Source organism: Sturnus vulgaris, chromosome 8 (genome assembly GCF_052056855.1).
Source record: "Sturnus vulgaris isolate bStuVul1 chromosome 8, bStuVul1.hap1, whole genome shotgun sequence".
NCBI lineage: Eukaryota > Metazoa > Chordata > Aves > Passeriformes > Sturnidae > Sturnus > Sturnus vulgaris.
The window spans coordinates 17,174,978-17,196,590 of record NC_142250.1 but is presented as its reverse complement, the minus strand read 5'-3'; the positions used below and the strand labels follow the sequence as shown (position 1 = coordinate 17,196,590).

Here is a 21,613-nt window from a genome sequence, read left to right as displayed (position 1 = left end):
ATTTTTCTTCCTTCTTCTTTTTATTCCACAAAGAAAATGTTTTTTTTTTCCCTGCCAAAGGACTGTATTTAAATAAAAGGACTGCTTACAGTACCTAAGAATGATCTTACTTTGTGCATGTGTACATACAAACATACACATACATAATTCAGCCTACCATCCTATTTTCCTGGTGTGTGTTTTGGTTCAGCCTTGCTCTCTGGCTTGTGGTACAGTGGTACCTTCCTCCTGGCATAGAAAAGACACTCATTACATTTTGAGCAGGAGAAAATAGTAGCACATCATGAAGCAGTAGCATCTGTTATACTCTATCAGCACATGCCAAAGGAATGCTCTGTGCTGCTAATATATCTGATAGCCTTGAATGTTTTGTAGGTTTCCTCAGTGTACAGTATTCCTGCCTTTCCCTTTCTGTGACTGCAGTGCCCAATTGTCACATGTCCTTCTATGATACAATCATCAAGGTTGGAAGAGACCTTTGAGATGATCAAGTCAAACTATCCACCCAGCACTACCACTGTAACCCCTAAACCACATCACTCAGCATCAGATCCTCTTAAACACCTCTGGGGTGGTGTGTCTGCAACCTATTCCAATGCCTGACCACCCTAACAATGAAAAAGCCCTTGTAGTATCTAATCTGAGTGTCCCCTGTCTCAGCTTTAGGCCATTTCCTCTTGTCTTCTCTGTAGCCACAGAAGAAACCAGTCCCCACTTGACTGCAAGCTCCTTTCAGGCAGTTGTAGGGGGCAGTGAGGTTCCCCTGGGCCTTCTCTTGAGACAAAACAATCCAGAGTCCTCAGCCATTCCTGTAAGACAAGTTTTCTACATCCTTCTTGAGCCTTGTTGCCCTTCTCACTCCAGCACCTCAATGCCCTTTCTGAAGTGAGGGGCTCAGAACTGAAGGCAGTACTTGAGGTGTGGCCCCACCAGTGCCCAGTACAGAGGGACAGTCAGTGCCACACTGTTCTTGCTGGCCACACTATTCTTGCTACTGGCCAAGATGCCATTGGCCTTCTTGGCCACCTGGACATACTGCTGGATCATACTGAGCTGGTTGTCCACCAGCATCCCTCTCCTTCACAAAGATAGATACTTACACAGTGATTTCATTTTTCTGTGCAATGTACATTTTCTAGGCTGTTGAAATTTCTGTTTGTTAACTGTCTCATCCTTTGATTAGAGGTATTTTCCTCATGGTTGTTTAGTACCTTTGGGTTTTAAGGGTAAATAGGACCCCAAAACTCTTGGTTGTAGCCTAAGGTGTGTAGATGAGTGTAGAATATCTTCTGAGGAGCCTCCTAGCCTTCTTGTTAGTGGGAATAAAACTTCCTACTGGTGAGATAAAAAGTGTTTTATACCAGTGATACGGGATGCACTTATTCTCCCACTCAAAGCTAATGTTGGCTGACAGTTAATTGCTAGAGTAGGTAAGAGCAGTTGGCTTAGGCATTCCTTTGTGTTCATCTGTCTGGACCAAAAGCAGTGGCAGCTGCAAGAGCCTGCAGGCTGAGTTTCTAAGGAAGTCACAGAACAACTTTGCTCTGAATCCCAGAGAGATACAAGAAAACCTGGGGGTTTTAGGGGAATTCATTCCTGTACACAATTGTAGCATGTCACAGTAGGGTGGCCAGTGGCTTCTCTGTTGTAATTTAAGCTTAGGAAGCTGGGTTACTGGAACAACACTGGTTATAGCTGCATGGAATTCCACTAAAAGTAGAGACAAAGTTAATTTAAATACCTGAAGAGGACGGTTGAATTAGGCTTCTTTAAATCCATATATATTCAGGTCAAATTTTATTTTCTCCCTACTTTGTTAATTCCATTGTGTGGATTGTACTGCTACAATTTTGTTTTGCAAAGAAATGTTATACTTGGAAAATAGTTGTCATACACAGAACTCTTTATTTCTAGATGTTTTAATGTCAAACAGTTATTTAAATAAAAATATAAACAAAACCATGGAAGAATGCAATTAAATGGCAGAAGTGATTTTTAAGAAACCCAGAAGACAGAGCTGTAGCCTTTGAGATTTCCTGGCCTTTACTTTGCAGGATTTAAAAAGCAAACTCTCCTATCTGTGTCTCAGCACTTTTATGTTGCCTTTTCCAAGGAAAAGGGAGTTGGATGCAGGCCTGAGTTAGATCTCATGGGGATAGTGTTCTGTGCCTTAAATTACAATCAGATGTATTTGACTTCAGATGAAGTTTTCAGCCTAAAATTGGTAAGAAGCCTAATTATTTGACCAGGTTGCTATTTACGTAGACCACTGTAGAGCAATCTGTCATCTATCCAGAGCTGGCAACACGTCACCCTTGAAAGATTTTTATTTTGTATTTGGAACAGTGTTTTTTAAAAAGCCATCTCTCTGTTCATTAAATAAAAAACTAAAAGATGGTAGAGATTGCTATGGAGATGAGAAATTATATAAACTGTTCATTTTAATTCTTTGGAATGTAAAATTAGCAAAGAAACTTGGGTGTTTACAGGCTTCCAGTCCTTCAGGGTACTGACTAGCTCCACAACATGCATAGAATTCTTGTGCCCTTTGGACTTGGATTGTCAACTAACAAATCATGCCAGGATTTTGAAATCAATCATGTATTTTTTTTAAACTGGAGATTGTGGAGTAAAGATAAATAAATAGATGTACTCTCAAAGTAGGCATTAATCTGTAGACATATCATTTTTTCTAGTGATTAGAATGCCTAAAATGATCTGATAACTGAAGTATGCAGGACGAAAATATAGCTATTCTGTGATTCAGAAGCATAATCATATGGAAAACTGGAAGATAAGACTGAATCACTATTACATCTTTTGGAGTGTCATGGTGGTGAGGTTATAGATAGGACTGAGATGGTTTTTTATTTGTCAGACCCTCCTCAAAGTTGTTTCTTACTGTTCCTTAGACATTATCTCTGGCCTTAAATTTAACACTTGCTGCTCATGCTTGAAGATTGCTATTGTTCACTGAGTTTAGAGAGCAGTTAGTAAAATAAATTTTAGAATTATAAAAACAAAACATGCAGAATTTGTTTAAGTAGTGCAAAGTCCAAGCCTTTGCTTGGTTAGTAGATTAGTGAAACTGTAGGGGATCTTTACTGGAGCATGTGGTTGGGGTAACCATCTACAATGCTAAATGCAAAATGGCAACCTTGGAAGTGGAAGTTGTGGAAATTGGTGCTACTTAAATGTTCATGTTCTGAGTAAAGAAAAGTACTTTTGGAAGAAGGGAGCAAATAAAATACCTGTGTGGAAACATGAAAACCCCTAGGTTTTTTTTCTGCAAAGCAGTAACAAGTGCTACAAAGTGAGCATTTTCATTGTAAACAAGGTACTAATGTTTAAGGTAAGGGATTTCATTAGTGTCTTAGCTGTGTATAGAGCCATCAGACTGGATTTTGGAATTAAGCAGCACAGTCTGATTAACTCTAGTACTATAAAGGGGCATGAAGAATTATAATACATCACATTTTAAGATATGAACATTAGTCTTAGCTGCCATGGGAAAGTGTAGTCTGTGGAATGCAGAGGTAAGGAGTTACACATTTCATTTTAAAAGGCTGTGATTCTAGGCATATGCAGATTCTTTGTCACCTCTTTAATACCTTAATGGAAAGGCAGTATTTCCCAGAAGTTCTTATCTGTGCACGTGTATGACAAATGTGGGTTGGGAGAGACTTTATAGAAATAGCATGCTTCATGTTCTAATATAAAATTAGTAACATACATTGATTTGTTTTGATGCTTGCAGGGATTCTTCCTGACAGTGTCACCAGAAGCAGTATTAAAAGTGGCTGCTCAGGCTTCTGCCAACAACAAGATCTTCAGCTTGAATCTTTCTGCACCATTTATAAGCCAGTTCTACAAAGAGCCAATGATGAAAGTCATGCCTTACGTGGATGTTCTTTTTGGAAATGAAACGGTGAGTCTTAAGAGAGTAATGGAAGTATTTGTATCTCTTGCACTTAAGTGTTTGTGTCTCAGAGCCTGCTTCCCCAGGACACAGCCTCAAGCTGTGCCAGAGGAGGTTCAGGTTGGATATCAGGAAGAATTTCTTCACTGAAAGGGTTGTAAGCATTGGAACAAGCTGTCCAGGGAGGTGATGGAGTCCCCATACCTGGAGGTGTTCAGGAAAAGTCTGGATGTGGCACTCAGTGCTGCAGATCCACTTGATGGGGTGATGGTCAGACAGAGATGATGATCTTGAAGGTATTTTCCAGCCTTGATGATTCTGTGATTCATGGTGCTCCTTTTTTATAGAGATAGTCAGCCCATGTGAGGTGTCACTAGAAAGTTAAATCTATGGTCACTGGACTGGGATATTTCAGTAGATGCCAAAGATGTCACTTGACCTGTTAGAGGTTTACAACTTGCTCATTCTAGCGGGAAATACCCAACACTTGGTGCTGTGTAATAACTGCCCATGTGCATAATGTCCTCACCCTGAATTTAGCTCTGCTGGAAGAAAAGATGTGAAGAGCTGCCACTGAGCTCCTGTAACTTGATTCCTTACCCACAGTGCTGCTATTAATAGCATTTTCTGTGATGAAGATGACTCTTTGGGGAGAAGTGGGAGGAGAAAACTAAGAAATAGAGAGTTGGTTTAAAAGGTGCTCATTGATTTTGTGGTAGATGGAGTGGCAGCCCATCAAAGGAAGGCTTATCTTTGCTGTGTAAGTTGGCAAACAGATTGCATGAAATTCTGCCTGGAAGTCCATGTTAACAGAGCAAATTAATTCTGATTTCTCTCATAATTTTTGACTTTTCTTCACTTTAGAAGATGTTCTTAAATATTTATTAGTTTTCTCAGCAGGAAAAGGTTGAAAAAAGCCTTGAAATGTGTGACACACCTAAATGAAATGTGGGTTTGTCACTGAAGACAACTACATGAGTATAGGAAAGTAATGTAAAAGCAACTTACTCCTGTCAGTGGTTATTCCTGATTGTGACACAGGGACTTGCACCAACACAAGCCAGTTTTTAAACTATTGTCCACATGTTCACATAGAGGCTAGCATTGTTATAGATATAGGACTTTAAAAAAACTAAAAATACTTATTTTTAAAACAAAGAAAATAGCAATATTTTTAAATGCAGTGGGCTAAGGGAAACCTTGTTAACTAAAGTTAACTGTACAGAAAAAGTATTTTCCAGACATGTTCTTGCTATTTCCAATTGTTACCTTTGTACATCTTTCTTGATATGGTCCTCACGAAGATGGTATTGAGTGTTTTTATTTAATAGCAGTATAATCTCGACACAAAATCCTGTCAGATTTCACAGATTAAGTAATACCAAGTCTAGATAATTTTGGAGAAGAAGAGCTTCATAGAAACTTCTGGGATTAAAATTTGAATTTGAATTAAAATTAAAATTTGAGCAATATGAATATGGCTCCACTGACCTATTAGGATAATTCAGATCACAGTGGTTCATTAGGTGCTATTTTTCATAGATTGTTACTTTTTGTATTTGTATTTGTATTTTATAAGCAATAGTCCTTGATACAGGTGACACTCCCATTTCAGAAATTTTATTCAGACTAGGTTAATTTCCTCTGTCATTTCAATTTGTTATGGTATTATTCACCTGCTGTCAAAATTATTGTGTAGTACTTTTGTGTTTGTTAAAGTTGAAAGACTCCCTGCATTTTCAGTATATAATTTCTGAAGCATTTTGGTGTCTTTCAGGATAAAAGGTAATTATTTAATCTTAAACTATCATCCTTACACTTGGTGGTACAATGTATCTAATACTTGAGAGTACCAGCTTCTTTGCTACTTACACTAACCATGAAACCCTGGTCATTTTTTAGTCCCAGCTTCATGCTGGCTGTGCTGCTTTGGAGTTGAAATGCTGCTTGCAATGGTTCATTGTCTTGCCGTTCTGTGTGACTTGAAACCATGCTCTTGGCATGATGCATTTCTAGCTCTGAGTAGCTTCTGTGTCTTCTCATTGTCAGTATTTCTGCTCTCTGCATATGGTTTTTGATGAAGAGTGGTTGCAGGACTCAAAGCTCAGTGTGACATGTTCTGCCTTCTGGTAGCTTCCACCCTTGGTTTTGGTGCTTTTTCTTTCTTCCCATTAGAATTTCAGCTACAAGCACATTCAAGATTTTTTTTGTGTTTGTGCATATCTTGATGGGCCACGAAGCACTTCAGCTAGCCAACACCAACTTTTTGTCTGTTTGGTGTGATTTCCTTTTCCTTTTTTTTTACATTTTCCATCAGCATAAGCGCATAAGTTAACAAATAAACAAGGCATACTACGTTGTGTTGTTGTTACTTCATTAGTACAAACAATACTCTTACACACAATTTTATTCTTCCCTATACTTATCTTCACATTATAGTCCAATAAAATTCTATTGTTAAGCACTGAGCTGTTTATTTTTTGAGTAATACAAAAACATCCAAGTGCAGCAAAATTCCAAATTGCTGCCATTCCTAAACTAAAAACAATTGGCAAAGTGATTTTAAATTACGTCTTCTACTTAAAAATTTACATCTGAATGGAGATTGGTTATTTCAAGTTTCAGCCAGATGGTAATTAAAATGGGCAAGTTATAAACCTCTCAGAATAAATATTCTGGTTTTGAATGTAAATGCCAGCATACCCTTAACTGCAGTTCAGACACTGAATGCTGTGGTAACAGCTCAGTATATGTATCAATTTCAGCATCAACTCAGTGACCACTGCTGTTTTGATAATTTATTTAAATCTCATTTATAACCTACCTCAACATTTTGTCTTGAATTTTTTGTATTTATTAACGGTACTTCCTATAATAAATTTAGTACAGAACATTCAGAAAAGGAATAATTATGGTCATTGCAGCTAACCAAGTAGGGCCATTCTGCAGTCATTATCTAGCAATACATGACTGAAGAAGTTGATTATTGTCATTGCTTTTAATTTTTATTAAATTAAGGTTTTTTTAATAGTGTCATTTTGCAAATGGTTCTTAGCAGTAATACCTTCCAAGCTACCATAATCACTGGATAATTAACCTGCCAGGATTAAGCACACTCTACTTTGCCTCAGGATGCTTAACTCTCAAATAAGGTCAATTATCTCCTGATGAAAACTGCTTTGTCACAAGTTGCTGCTTAATTCGGCTGTGAAAGCTCACCTTAGAATACATATTTTACAACTCAGAGTAACTTTCAGTAGCAGAATGGTCAAAAGAGTGAAAGCTTTGAGAGCAGTATCTTTACACAGAGTCGTGGAAAGTTTCCTGCACAGCAATTATTTTAGGCAAGTAAAGGAGACTAAATTTGTATTTTCCTGATTAGGGCTAAATGTTGATGGACATGAAATACCCGACCCATCAAAGTCAGTAATGGGCACAGGAATCTGAATTCAACTTCCAGTCTCCCCAAAAGATGTGAGTTACAATGGCACCTCCTCAGGGAAGGAACTACTTTGGGGGAGCAGTTTATATATTTTTGCATGTGCACCTGCATAGCAGTTTCTTCAGGATTTAAGGGACACTGCAAGGCTTTCACATGATTGATCTTGACATCTGGCACCAGTTCATGACTCAGAGGAATATTTGTTGATATTGATGTGGTAAAGATCTTCTGGGTTCTCTCTCTGTGTGTAGGCAGGGCATCACTGAAAAATTTCAGAATTCAGAAACTTTGGAGTTATAGACACATTGAGCTTTTCATCTAGTGCTTTACAACAAAAGCAGTAAGCCAATGATATAACTTGTGGTGGTCAGTTTACAGCGATCAGTAGAGATTGAGGAGGTTATGTAGAAGAGAAATAGTGAATTTTTTTGAAGTACAAAATAATAAAGCAAACTAAGATAAGAATTATTCTTTAAAAGTTGATCCTCTTCCTCTCTAGTGTAAAGAGCTGTTAATTCTAAACGCCCAGTCTCTGAAAAAATTAATTACAGGATTATAAACTGAAGTTTTGCAAAGACAGAGCATCTGTGAGCCCATTGAGAAATTGCTGCTGAGTGACAGCAAATGTGCTGAAAAGAAAGCAAGTTGTGTACAAGACTTGTACATTTTAAGAAGCAATGACAGTAGCTTTAGTGGTGGTTCTAGAGCTAGAAGTCCTGAGGTTTAAAGAGATGAATGCCTTTGATTGGAGTAAGATATCAAATGGGTCTTGTCATCATTTCCTCTTCACAATTGTACTGGAATGGTACATTGTGCCTCCTTTATTTAAAAAAATTTCAAATGAGGTTTCAAATACTAACAGAAAGATCCCTACAAATGTAGGTGTGGTTTGGACAACAACTTTTAATACCCTTTGTAAGCCCTTATAAAGGCAAGTCTCTTCAATGACATGGAAAATTCAATGGCAATGAAAAACAGTAAGTATAAAACTGAGGTTTGGTGGGATTTTGGTGAGATTAGTGTGCTCTTCATTTTGAACTTGCAGGCAGTCTGTAGTTCTGTGCTTATTTTAACTGAGGGAGGGAATGGAAATACTGGTTAAGTTTTCTGGCATACTCTATATTCAACACACTAGGATTTATACCTAAATGTCAGTTTCCAAAGAAATTTGTCTATTCCTTTGCTGTAAACTCTCACTCCACATAATTTGATATATTATGTTAAGATGTGACACTGAGAACAACCTTCAGTTCCACCTGCAAATTTCCTCTGCTGCATTTATCACCTGGGATCAGATTGATACCTGAAGGCTTAGGAATCTGCCCACAGAAGAATCTTGAATGAGACATAATCACTTTTGTAAGATAAATGAGCCTCATGGTGATTCTCTTCAAACTAGTATGCACTCAAAAGGGCATGACTGAATTGATTTGAATTTACACAGTGAAATTCCTACTGTTTCTAGACCTAGCAGATAGCTTTCCACAGCCACGAGTGTCCTTTCATGCTGGTGAGTTGTCTGATTTTGAAGAAACAATTAAGGAGTAGGAGTCAGGAGAAAAATTAGGTAGCAGATGGAATTTGGTGTGTGGAAGAAGGGAAATACAGTTTGACTTTCAATAAGTAGTGAAAGGGAGACCAACATTTCTGTCTGTTCTTCAGTATCAGATGGGACTAAGAAGTGAGGAACATAGCAAAAAAGGATGGTTGGTCATGCCACAAATATCACTAAGTTGATGTTTCTGTTTGAAGTATTTTCAAGTAAGCATTTATAATTATTTTTGAATATTGGAAATTATTATTGAAAGGCAAATAATAGATGGTATTTGAAAGTGGGTATCTTGAAGAGGTTCATTTTAGTACAGCTAACTTGCATTTATGTTATGCAAAGAGTATTCAAGAAGCATTTTCTTTTTATCTTACTGGACCTGCTCTATATTGAGGTTATTTTCAGTCCCTGGTTGTTGGCAAGCTATCATCCTTAAGAGTTCAGCCTTTACCTTCTACCTCTCTGTTCACTTGGAATTAAATGTTCAGAAACATTAATCATCTTAGATGACATTAAGTTGGGTGTCAGTGTTTTGCATTTCAGTTTATATAAAGGTATTTTCGTTTTGATTGTGATTTCTCAGAAACTTGCCCCACAGGTGAGGGTAATTATCTTCAGTTCCTGGGCTGAGTGAGAGACTGAGGTTTGCACAGTTCCCTACAGGGAGTCTGTGGTTCAGTTAAAAATCATAGTCAGATATTCTGACCCAGTTTATTAAACACACATGGGAAAAAATTTTGTAAGGAGACATCTAATCTTCCCTTCTATTTTAACAGGTAGAGGTTTTTAAGGTCATCTATGCTTGTGTTTGCTTTTCTAAACTGCAGTAAACAGATAGTATTTTTTTTTACAAATCCTACATTTAAGATTTCTGCAAGGTCTTTGGAGGGAGCCTGGGAATTAAAAATTGTAATTCTGAATAGAGGAAAAATAAATACTGTTTTTCTTTGATGTTTTTGTAGAATTTTGATGCCTATTTCCTGCGGTAGGTGTTGTGTTTTCAATTATAGAACAGCTATGGTGTTGTAATATTGCTCCTTATTCATACAATTAACTTTCTCAGTAGTGGAATATCTAATAAATTGTGGCCATCTGAAAAAATGAGAGGGTCTCTAGCACAAGGGAGGTTGATAATGTCAGTGGCATGTTGTAAAGATGTGCTGTGGGAAGGATGCTGAAACAGCCCAAGGCTATTTCAGCTGCAGACACTGAATCTGCTGCTTCTTCTCTCCTCTTTTTTTTCCCTTTTTTTTCCCTCCCATGTGAACTGCAGTGGCTCTCTAAGATAAAATGCTTTTAAATCATTTCCCAACCTTGCAGCCGTTTTTGATAAAAGCCCTGTTATCTGAAATGATATGAATCACTGTGGAGTTAACCATACCTTTTACAACAACATATTTTGTTGTGATTCATTCTGTCTCAATTAATCATCTTATTTATCTATATTGTCTCAGCTGCTGCACTGAAATTTATGAGTAATAAGCAAGTAATTATTTTAGTATAGTTTACCTAGTACATTATGAATGAAAGGAAAATTGAGAGCCAAGTATTTAAATTTATGTTTAGTGCTGCTTTCAGCTAATGTCTAGCTATTTAAGCAATTTAGGAACCCTATCTTGAAAAATGTCTTTCTTGTTTCCTGTTATGGGAAACAAGCAGGTATTTTGAAGCAGAGCTTATACTTTACAACAGACTTCACTTCTTAAAACTAAAAATATTTTCTGGTAGTCTCTCAGAATGCTTAGGGATATTTATCCTTCCTTATGCTATGCAGTGTTGAGACACTTTTAAGACTGTGAATTCTGGAGAACGAGCAGCACAAGACAGAACATGTCCTTTGAGAGAGGAAGGCAGATTCCACTGCATTTCAGCAGCTTGTGTTTTACTGACAATGATTGATAACCCTTTTCACTTTGTAGCACTTCCCAGAGTATCTCATAGCACTTCATAAACATTAAAGCTTAGAATAAACCAATAAGGTGGGTGTGTAGTTTTGACTGTTTTACAGGTGGACAATTGAAAGGTTATTTGCACAAGGTCATACAGCAAGAGCAGAGCCAGGAACAAGTAAAATTGAATTCGAACTTTTTTCTTCAGTTAAGTGTCCTGAAATGTGTTCAGCTGCTGAATACATTTTGGACAAAACTCACCTGTCTGGAGGAAAAGACCTGCAGAACCTGGCTTTCAGTTTTCAGTATAATATTAACATATGTCTCAAAGCCTTTTAAAGGTAAACTATATATGCCTTTTAATACTCAGATCACTAGGGCAAAGATATATACCATATAACATATAATATATAATATATAATTTAAGAACTGCAAAAATAAGATTATTAATAAAATTGGGTTGCACGGTTGATACGAACAAGAATAGAGGCTGAAATGTTCACAAAAATCATCATTAAATTAGTGGAAATTCAGAACTTTGCAATTTCACGGAGATATTTGCAGATAACAAATGTAGGTGAAAAATATGTTACAATAAAGCTTTGTTTTCCAATCCAGCTAAGGTTATTCAATGTCTCCACATTTCAAGCCCTATTTGGGGCAGATGTAGCCAGTTTCTGATTCAGAGTATTGTTAGGTTATGCTAAAGCCTCTTATGCCAGCGTGTGCTTGAGATTCTGGCCCTGTTACAGACGGTCCTTGCAGTGGATTGTAAGGCTGCAGTGCCATGTTATCCCCATGGATAGCATCTAAGTGTGAGCTGATGCAGACCTCTCTCACCTGCCCTTATCACATGATGTCATCTGCCCCCTTTACTCAGATTTAGCAATTTTACATCCAGAGCAAGAGTGGGTTCTGTTTGGCCAGACCACTTAATCACTGAGCTGGTCCAGCTTTCTCAGACAACACAATCACTAGATCTGATTAGATGAGAGGGTAATGCACGGTGGTACAAAGGACTTGGAAAGAGAAAGCCTCATAATCTCTGTTTCATCAGATATAAGCAGCCAATGCTGTTAGGGTCTTCCAGGCAATACAGCAAAGAAACAGTCATTGACTGAATTAAATGTTATTATGGATGGATAAGTTGCATATTAGCTGTAAATGTTCTTGGACAGAGGTTTTTATATAAAGAGACAGTTTTTACCTAAAGAATATGTATTGCTGCTTCCTGTGCTTATAAATTTGAGTTTGAACAAAGGGTTCTTGAAAGGGAGGAAAATGGAAGGATAGTTAAGGAGACAGTAGTAGGATCATGCTGATGTTCAGAATCTTGAAAACGTGGTTTGAGGGTTTTGGAATAGAGCTGGCAATATCTTTATTATGTTAGCCTATTTTTCTGTACTATTGCATAGCACTATTTTTTCAAAACTGCAGTTTCAGCCTTGTTCTTTCTCTCATGTTATCTTTCTCTGTCAACACCTTCCTTCGCTCTGTTTATATAGCTCATACAATATTTTTATTCCCTCAAGAGAGTTTCACATCTCATTATAAATCTATTAGCTAGTTTCATTTTTCTGACTTGCTTCAACAAGGAAGAACAAAATTAGGCATTTGAGCCCTCTCTTCTTTCCAATTAGCTACATAATCTTCTGTTACCAGGATTCCTTCTGTAGATTTTATAAGAATAAATTTAACTCACTGATGTTTCCTTAAGACTATTGAAAAGTTGCTATGCATAAGTAAATCAATGCAAAGAGATTTTTCCTTCATGTACTGGCATGGACATTGAGGGTACTTACAACGGACTTATGCTAAACTATTACTGATTAAATATTACTGTATTTTATTTTTAAATTACAGTTTAGAGTTAAGGCAATGACATTGAATTGAAAGCTAATTGTGCACTATATTATGAAGCATATGTAATGGGACATCAATATATGTAAGGTTGCAAAAATATTTTGCTAATTTAATTTTTTTTTCAGAGTTTTCCTAAAAGCAGGAAATAAGCTTGTAAAATAAGTAGAAAAATATATATTGCAGCATACCTAAAATATTTGAAAGATAGATAAAAGCATCCATGGTTTTCCCAAAGGCATTAATTGATCTCTTAAACCTTGCCTTATTTATAAACTTAAGCCACCCCGTTTATAATAGCCTTTGGGTGAGAATTTTGCAGCCACATCAAAGTGTGTCCTTAGGCTATATTTTCAGGTTTAATGGTCATATTCTGACTTACAATACCATTTGTTTAAGTACTGACCTCCCAGGAAAGCAATGTGGAGAAATTGCTTTGCTCTATAAGTTTTTTGTTCTAAGTTAACAGAATGTATCTCTCCTAGTCATTACATTTGATTTTCTTTTCAGTTCTCCAGAGCAATGATCCATTAAACCTGTACTTAAGTAAAACTACTGCTAATCCATATGTGATAGGTAACATTGTCAAAATGTTGTTCATTAAGTCCTCAGACCTTCCTTTGACTTACATTCTGTGTCAAAACCAGCAACATTTGCAATCACATCAGGGAAAGAAGCATCCACGAGTGTTTGCTTTCCATGCTGAAGTGGTTTCCAGGTGCAGGAGCTTCCCTCTACAGGACACAACTGGAGCAGTCTGATGACTGGGACAGTAGAACTTTTGAAATACATAAATCTGCTGTTTGTTGGTTGTTTCTAGCAGTGTAGAGGGGAACCCTCTACTCTGAGCTTGAAAATAATTCTACAAACAGTTGTGTTCAGCATCTTCAATTTATGTTATTTGAAGGCTGTAATTTCAAAAGTAGAAAATTTCTTTCTTCACCTACAGCTATGGAGAAGGACTTCCCCTCCACCCTTGCAAAGGAAGGGGCCATCAACATCTGCTGCTGGTCCCACCAACTGAGCATGGCTGCAGCTGGGCTGTGCTTTATATAATAACCAAAATATAAATAACCAATATAAATAACTAAAAACCTTTAGCATTGGAGAAACTCACTTGAAGGCAATGGCAAGGTGGTTCACATTCCAGTGAAAGACCCTTAGGATCCCCAGCTAACCTGTCCTTTGTGATCCTTTTCTGTTGGGGTCAAGGGTGGTCCCTGATAATCCTTTTTAGAGTTCTCAGATATTCAGGGTATAAGTGGCAAAATAAAAGAAGAGTGGTATGACAACCACAGCTTAGCAACATAAAACACTTTAATAACAGTGAAAGTAAAAGTGGGACGAGGCCCAAAAATCCAAATACAACAACCAAGGGGATGAGGTCTCTTTAGGAGACGGTGGTCAAAGACAAGGATCAAGGGAGGTTTAGGGTTAAAATATGGGGTAGGAGAGGAGGTGGATTGAAGTAAGGTCCAATGGGTGTAGAGGAAAGCAGTTCAGAGGTGGGACAAGGGGAAGCAGGGTCCAATGGGGTAGGTGGGATGGAACAATGCACCAGCTGGGGGCCAATGGGAACACAAGGAAGGGAGAACATTCTGGGTGTGGGAGTGGTGGTATTTGATTATCAAATTAGATATTAGCATGGGCCATCCCATAACGTTTTTTCTGGGGTCACTACAACTTAACAGAAGCTTCCCATGGTCTAGGATTGGGGTGCAATGCTTCTTTGCTGATGGTTGTGTGACCTGGAATACCAGTCAGGCTAACTCCCACAGTTTTCAAGCTGTTTTTCTGTTGTCAAGCTGCAGCCTTGTTAGTTGAATAAATTGTTTGAAGATGTCCCAAGTATTTCTGAAGTTTGGAATTTTATTTAAATTTTTTGGATGATGAAAAATTCATGGGTCTCAATTCAATGGAAACTCACTATTTTTATTGAGAACTTGAGAAATTCTCATTCTTCATTTTGATGTTATTGTCCTGTGAGTCTAAGCCAGTCTGCAGGCACCAATCAACAGCATGTTTGTTTCTCTTTCTCTGTGGCCGCCCTTCTGAAAGGTTTTATTTTTGAAAATCTGAGAGGCCAAGCTATGGTTTTGGTATGCTGGTTTTGATCCCTGGCAAGTAAGAGACCTCGCAGAATGAGGTTCTTTTTAGGATTTCTTTTAATGAAGCATATTTCTGCTCCAGAATTCCTCTGAGAGACCACGGCATGTTAACCTTGTCTAACAGACTATTGACCTCTCCACGTTGTGCAACACTATTTTAAATTAAAAAATAACTGGAATTTTCATGAGAAATTAAGTGGCAGCCATAAAATGTGTTGTTGGGGCAGTCCTGATTGCTCTGCAATGAGGACCTCCCTGCAACTGGAAAAATATCTGAAATTTAATGGAATTATAGCTATCCTTTACCATCAGTTTATCTTGTTTTTCTTAACTTCTTTTGAAACATGGATGGGCAGTCAGATGGTCTTAACACACAATATTTGCTGTATGTGTTATTTTGGAGCAGCTATGATTAACATGTATTTTTCCTCTTGTTGGAATTTCTGCTAGAGCAGGAGAGTTACATCTGTGAGTGGTCTTGGACACATACCAGTTTCAGATAAATGGATCAGTCAATTTAAATTCTGCATATACAGTTGCCAAACACTATGCATTTGATTTGAACATCAAAGTAAATGCCAGATTTAGATGGAGCTGCATCTTGGTATATGTGAATTACAATAATGAGTCAAACTACTGAATCTCACTGCTCAAAAAAGAACACTCATCATCTGGAACCAAATTCCTTTCTTCTAGAATCTAAACTCATGAAAAGAACTGCAGAAATACCTGGTAGCCTTATGCTGCCAGTTGTAACCCATCTCTGAACAAGCATTACCTGAGAGATGGGTGGGCACACTTAGCAGCATTCTAAAGGGTAGAATGGTAGGAGGCTGGACCCATTATTTAGACCCCATGGAAACCCTATGTTCCAGGAGTCCATATTTACTTAACTTGCAGATGAGTTTCTTAAATATTTCAAACAAGGGCTCTGTGTCCCAGGATGAGTGGTGCATGTATATATTTGAGGTAGAACAAGCTAAAATCAAGATCAAAGTGTTAAGGGTGTTTTCATCATCTTTAGCAGTGTTCTTGGGATAATTTTTAAGTTTGCAGGGAAGTGACAACATAACCTGTCCCAAAGTTATCTTTTCTTTTAAGGTAAAGATATCAGATGTTTTAGGGGAGGGTCTTCATTGTAACAGTCTTTATTCAGACCATAGAGATTCGTTTTGTACCTCGTTCGTTGAGGTTTTTTTTTAGGATCTTAAATGTCAATTACCACTTTTCTACCATGCTTCACCTCTGCTATTCTTAAACAACTTTCTCTTTATTGTTGCTTGAATTTGAAAAATGCGCTGTGTAAAATACTGCAACATAAATTATCAGAAGTTACCTACTTTAGAGGACATTTGCATAGATTTAGTGGGAAGAGAGCAGGTAATAGATTATTGAGCAATGTTATTAGAACAGGAAAATGCTTAATTCAGGAGTAAGCTATACAGACATTCTGTCTTTTGGATGCTGTTCAAAATAACAACTTCTAGATTTGTGTGTCATGTAATGAAACACAAAGCAAACCCTCTAATTTTTCTATTTTTAAGTCTTGTATATTCAATGATATTGTAATGATTTTGAGTGTTAGGTGGATGCAGAGAACTGGGTAACATAATATATAGAAATGTTTCAAATTATTTTTTTTAATTAAATTTGAAAAATGTTTTCAGTGCTACTGTTTTTTTTCATTTGTTAATAAGATCTTCTGCAGTAAGTCCTTGTTCAGGATTACGAGTAAGAAAAATTATTCTTCATGTAAATAAAATTCACAAAAGGAGATCCTGAAAACTATTTGAAATGTAACTCATTTTGTCTATGCTAAGCTTCCCAAACCCCACTACTAATTTAAATTGACACTGGAGTAAGTTGCAATGCTTACCTTTTCATAACATTTCCTTAACTGCTTGTGTTTTCTTGTATATTTCTTGCATTTCATTTTTCTGGATTCAAGCACATCATACCCAGCCACAGCCTGGAGTGCAAATTTTGTATAACTCTGCAATGTTTTCCTATTTCAATTCTACATTTTCCAACAGTTGTGTGGATCTTATGCTGCCTGTCTCAGCTATGAGGAAAGCACACCGAGGTCTTTGGTAGTGCTTATTACTGAGTCTGAGTTACTGCTGTGTCCCAAGAGCCAACTTGTGTGCCCTGAACTACCCCAGCTTCCCATCTTGCTGTAATAAACAAACCTGGAAAAACCTTTCCCATGTTCCCAGTAAGCTCTCTGCAAATATGAGCTGTCTCCTTCCTGTTCCACAGGCTGGAACACAAGGCATGCAGTGTTCAGACGAGCATCAGTGCCCTCGGTCCTTGCTGGCTGTAAATGGGAGCGTGGCAGTGTTGTCCAGGGCTGGCACAGCACACACACCTTACTGCCTGCCCATGGAGGCCTGCATGGCCTTACACAGGAGTTGGCCATTTATCAGTAAGCTATCATGACATAACCTTAGGAGATTTCTGAAATGTCTTCCCCTGAGCCTCATACGACTTCCTGGCTTTGCAGAGTAAGGCCCATGAGAAATTGTGTCAATAAAATTTTTAAATTCTCCAAAATAGTTTTCGTCTGAAGTGTCTAATATACAGACTAGATAATGGGTTAGCATGTAAAAATGGGAGTTTGTGGATACTTTTCTAAGGCATCTTGCATTACTATCTTGTGAACTGACTATTTGAACTATGTGTCCATCCCAAGACAGCTTTTCTAAGAGATCATCATGTTCTTTTTTTCCTTGCCTATCTCCTACCCTTATTATTACAGCAAGTAACTTTATAGCTGATGTTTGCAGTTCTATACACTGTGCAAAACAGAGTAAGAGGCATGTCTTGTCCTGAGAAACTTAGATTTTAAACAGAGCTAACAAAGAAAAGACTGGAGAACTAATGGCCAGAGAGAGGTGAGATGTCATAACACTGATACACTTGTTCAGTGCCGTTACAAATGTAGCTAAGCTTTTTGCTCCATAATCTCATATATCAATTTTTAAAATAAGTGCCGCAAATGGAAAAGAAAAAAACTGATGGTCTGTGCTAAGGTTGGATATACAAGTCCCTTCACTATGTTTTTTAGGAATTCTTTTCCGTGATTTTTTTTTTTGTTTTCTTTCAGTCTTAAATATCATGCAGAATTAAAGCAGCTCATGATCAGTTAAAATTTCAAATATTTAAGACAGCAGTATTTAAGATTAACTGCTTTCCATTTACTGACTGTTACTTGGAACCAAAAGAATCTTGTATTTTTGTAAGCATAGTAAGCTACACTGTTTTTCTTTAAACTTTAGGGTATGAATTATATTCCTATAATGACAGCTGCAGGGTGGAATGTTTTAACACACTGGAGTGAGATATATCTTGGACACATTCTTGGTACCTTAAGTTCAACATGCTCCATATGGTGCCACTGAGCCAGTGATTTTGAAGAAAACAGTTAAAGAGTGCTGAAACAGCGTAAAATACAAATTAGTCTTTGCTATATAAGTAAAAAAATTCACTGTCAATCTTTTCAGCTTTCTGCATGAATACTTCCAGCAACTTTTAGTAGTAGTCCCCATGTTTCAAAACAACTGTTGAATTCTAGCAGAACAGAGTGAAAGCTTGTGGGCTAAGAATACATTAACTGAATTATGCCTAACTATTATGCAGGGGAGCAAAGGGAAGAGTTTGGGTTTCCCTGTGTTTCCACATTAGTTTTTAATGTGACTGCAGGGATTGTGTGATGCAAGATGGGTGAGAAGTAGGTGGCTCTCTGTTAACTTGGTCCTCTGTCGGCACAGGAGCACCATGAAGGAGCTGTGTGCTGGGGAGGTGTCTCAGTCCATCTGGTGAGAATACTAATGATAGAGTATCCTCTAGTAAAATTGCAGAGTAACTATTGTTACTACTAAATATTTTAGTGTTTGGAGAAGTAAATTAGCTGGGAATTACTAGCTGGGAATTTTCAGAACATTGGACCTTTTTCATGTATGTTTTCATTCATAGTATCAAGACAAGCAGGACTTAATGTATGAGTAACTTGCTTGTCTATCTTTTATCTTAATGTAGTTGAATTTTTTTCAATATCAGCCTAACCCCAGGTTTTCTGAGATTATATTCAAGCTGTGGATTGCAAACTTCTTACAGCATACTTGCAGGTCTTAATACTGAAGTTATCAGTTCATACCCTGATTTTTACTGGATATTGACTTGATGTAAATTTTCATCCTGGATTATTATTACTATTATTATTGTCTTTATTATTATGAATGATTAGTAGTGTTATTGTTGTTGTTAGCATTATCATCATCATCATAAAGGCTTTTTAAAAGCATCATACATAGACTCAAAATGAAAGACCAAGGATTATACAGTAATGCAAAAATTCTCTTCTTCTCAAGTGGTCGCAACCTTAAATTGTTTTTTATTGGTGTTGACTCATAAGAGCAGATTTCCAAATGTAACAGAGCAAACAGCCCCAGTGCACCAGCCTGTTAACCTGTACTTGTGTACCTTCTGTATCAGCAAAACAGCAGAATGAAGTAAGAGCACTACTGCTGAATGAAGCCTGTGAGGGGGTGATTTGCAGTTATATTAGTGTGAAGTTGCACATTACAGCCTGAGCTGATCTAGGAATTTACTACTGGAGGTATATGGAGATCTTGCTCCCTATTGTCCCTTTCTAGACTTGTAGCTTCTGTCTCAGGTTCTCTCTGTACAGTGTAGCTAAGGCAGCAGAGACATGGGAGATATTTTAAAGAAAAGAGGATGTGGCCACATGATTTTTTTTATTAGGGATGTAGTTAATCAGAGACAGTCCATCTAAAAGTAAGAAACCAAAAAGCAGTACTTGAGCTTCTTTCCCAGAGATGAATTGTTACAGTCTATAAAATCACGAGGCGAGGACTGGTAAGTAACTACCAGTTCAGTGATCCCATGTCTGAGCTCCCTGCACTGCTGTAGTCCCTCTAGATATAATTAGGTAAAGTAATCAAGAATAGTTTGTGTACAAATTTCCGTCTTTGAATATAGCCCAAATGTCAAATTTCAAATGATATTACTTATGACATTTGGTAAAGCCTTTGGGATACAGCCAATGAGTATCTGTGGTAAAGGACCTAGTTGTCAAAGGATTCATAAATAAAGTTGGTGTACACTCAGTAAGTATATTCAAAGCATATAAGGTTTTGATACAGTATGTCATAGCAAACAAAGGTCGAATATCTGCTTTAAGTGAAAAACAGGACTTAATATTGGCATTAGAGAGATGACCAGAACATCAATGATACATTAAAGTGGATGCTTTCTCATCTGCATAAAATTAGCACCTTTTTTTTTCTTGCAGCAGCGGGATTCTCTAGTTTAAAAGGGTGTCTGTTGATGTTTGTCTAGTGGCTGGGCATACATTGGGATATGTTCTGTAAAAGACATTCAGCTGTAGTTCCCTCATCACTGATAGCTGGCTGGGCCTTGCAGTCTCCATGGCCATCCTAATCCATTCGCTATGATGATCTAGTGCAGCTGTCGTAGAACACTGTTCCCTTTGTTTCTGAACCATGAGACTTCCCAGCCATACATGTAATGGAAGCCAAGGAAACGATCCCAAGGGATCCACTTGACCTGTCAGTGCCTGCCTTCATCCTGAGCCATGGGTAGAGCAGTCCCTTGCTCAGCAGTTAGTCCTGCTCTGAATTGGAAGACAACTGTGCTTCCTTTCTCTGAGTATCAGATCATTGTCACTATTTGTGAGAAGCTTGTGTTAAGCTATATGTTAAGCTTGAGCTTCGCTGTTCCAAAACAAGTTTGTGTATGAAAGACATAACAATGGTGCTTTATTGCTCTGCTGGGACAAAAGGATGACCTCCTTAGGTCAAACTTTATGTTGAAGTGCAGAACAAAAAAGGGGGACCAAAACCTTTCTCTGCACATTACTGCTGTTTGCTGAAGGAGGCAGGGTCCAGCCTGTTTTATAATTCCACATCTCAGCCATTGGTGGACTATTTGAGTAGAGGAGGAAATAAAGAATAAGGAGAAGACTTGAGAAGATCCAGTGGAGCTCTCTTCCTGGAAATGGCTCTGAATTTCCCAGTGATGGAGAAATTGCCTTAGTGTTTTAAATCCGTGACAGCTCAGTCTTGCCTGAGTGCAAACCTGGAAGTGGTTTGCTTTATTCAGGCCAGAAGCCTGTTCATACTTTGCTACTTACAGGCCAATAAATTACTTCTTCAGAAAGTTCCTATTTTGATAAATTGATGTGCTTGTGTGTTTCACTATATTATGTACGAGGAGCCTTGTCATCTTATTGAAATAATAGGACATTGAGAGATACCAAGTATTTATGGCTAGATTTAACGATTTTAAAGGAAGGAAATTATTGCAGCCCCAGGGCAACAGTAACTTATATAGTGACAACTTATACATGTTTTATGTACCTACTTACTTCAATGTTCACTACAAAAGTATAGTTACCATAGCAATGACCATGTCACCAGACTTCTTTGCTAGTTCTGAAATACAAAATACCCAAATGACACCTGAACTGTGATTATTTTCTGCACAAGTATTGAAAGAAGTTGAGAGTGTCACACACTTTTCTAAACAAACAGCAACAGAACATTCTTTTACAGAACATTTTATTATATTATTAACATATTATTTACAGAACATTTTATGTTGCAGATGGATCTTGGGTTGTTAGCATCCCTAGTATTGTAAATCCTTTGCCACTAAGCTACAAGAAAAGCTCCACTGGCTCCTATCAAAAGAGATTCCACTAGTATATACTTAACCTGTAGTCTTCTGTGGAATATTGGTACTTGCCTGCAATATTTCAAGAAAATGAAATGTGGTATTCAGAAAGACATTTCCTCTGATTTT

The 21,613-nt window shown here is 37.5% G+C and overlaps 1 protein-coding gene across 2 annotated transcripts in view; it reads left to right on the top strand.

Moving 5' to 3' along the window:
• Window positions 1–21,613, top strand: part of ADK (adenosine kinase) — a 271,853-nt gene that overhangs the window by 188,141 nt on the left and 62,099 nt on the right. For both annotated transcript variants that reach the window (XM_014879843.2, XM_014879844.2), the window contains exon 7: window positions 3,758–3,928. In XM_014879843.2, the coding sequence (XP_014735329.1) occupies window positions 3,758–3,928 (171 nt within the window). The remainder of the gene's footprint in view (window positions 1–3,757; window positions 3,929–21,613) is intronic.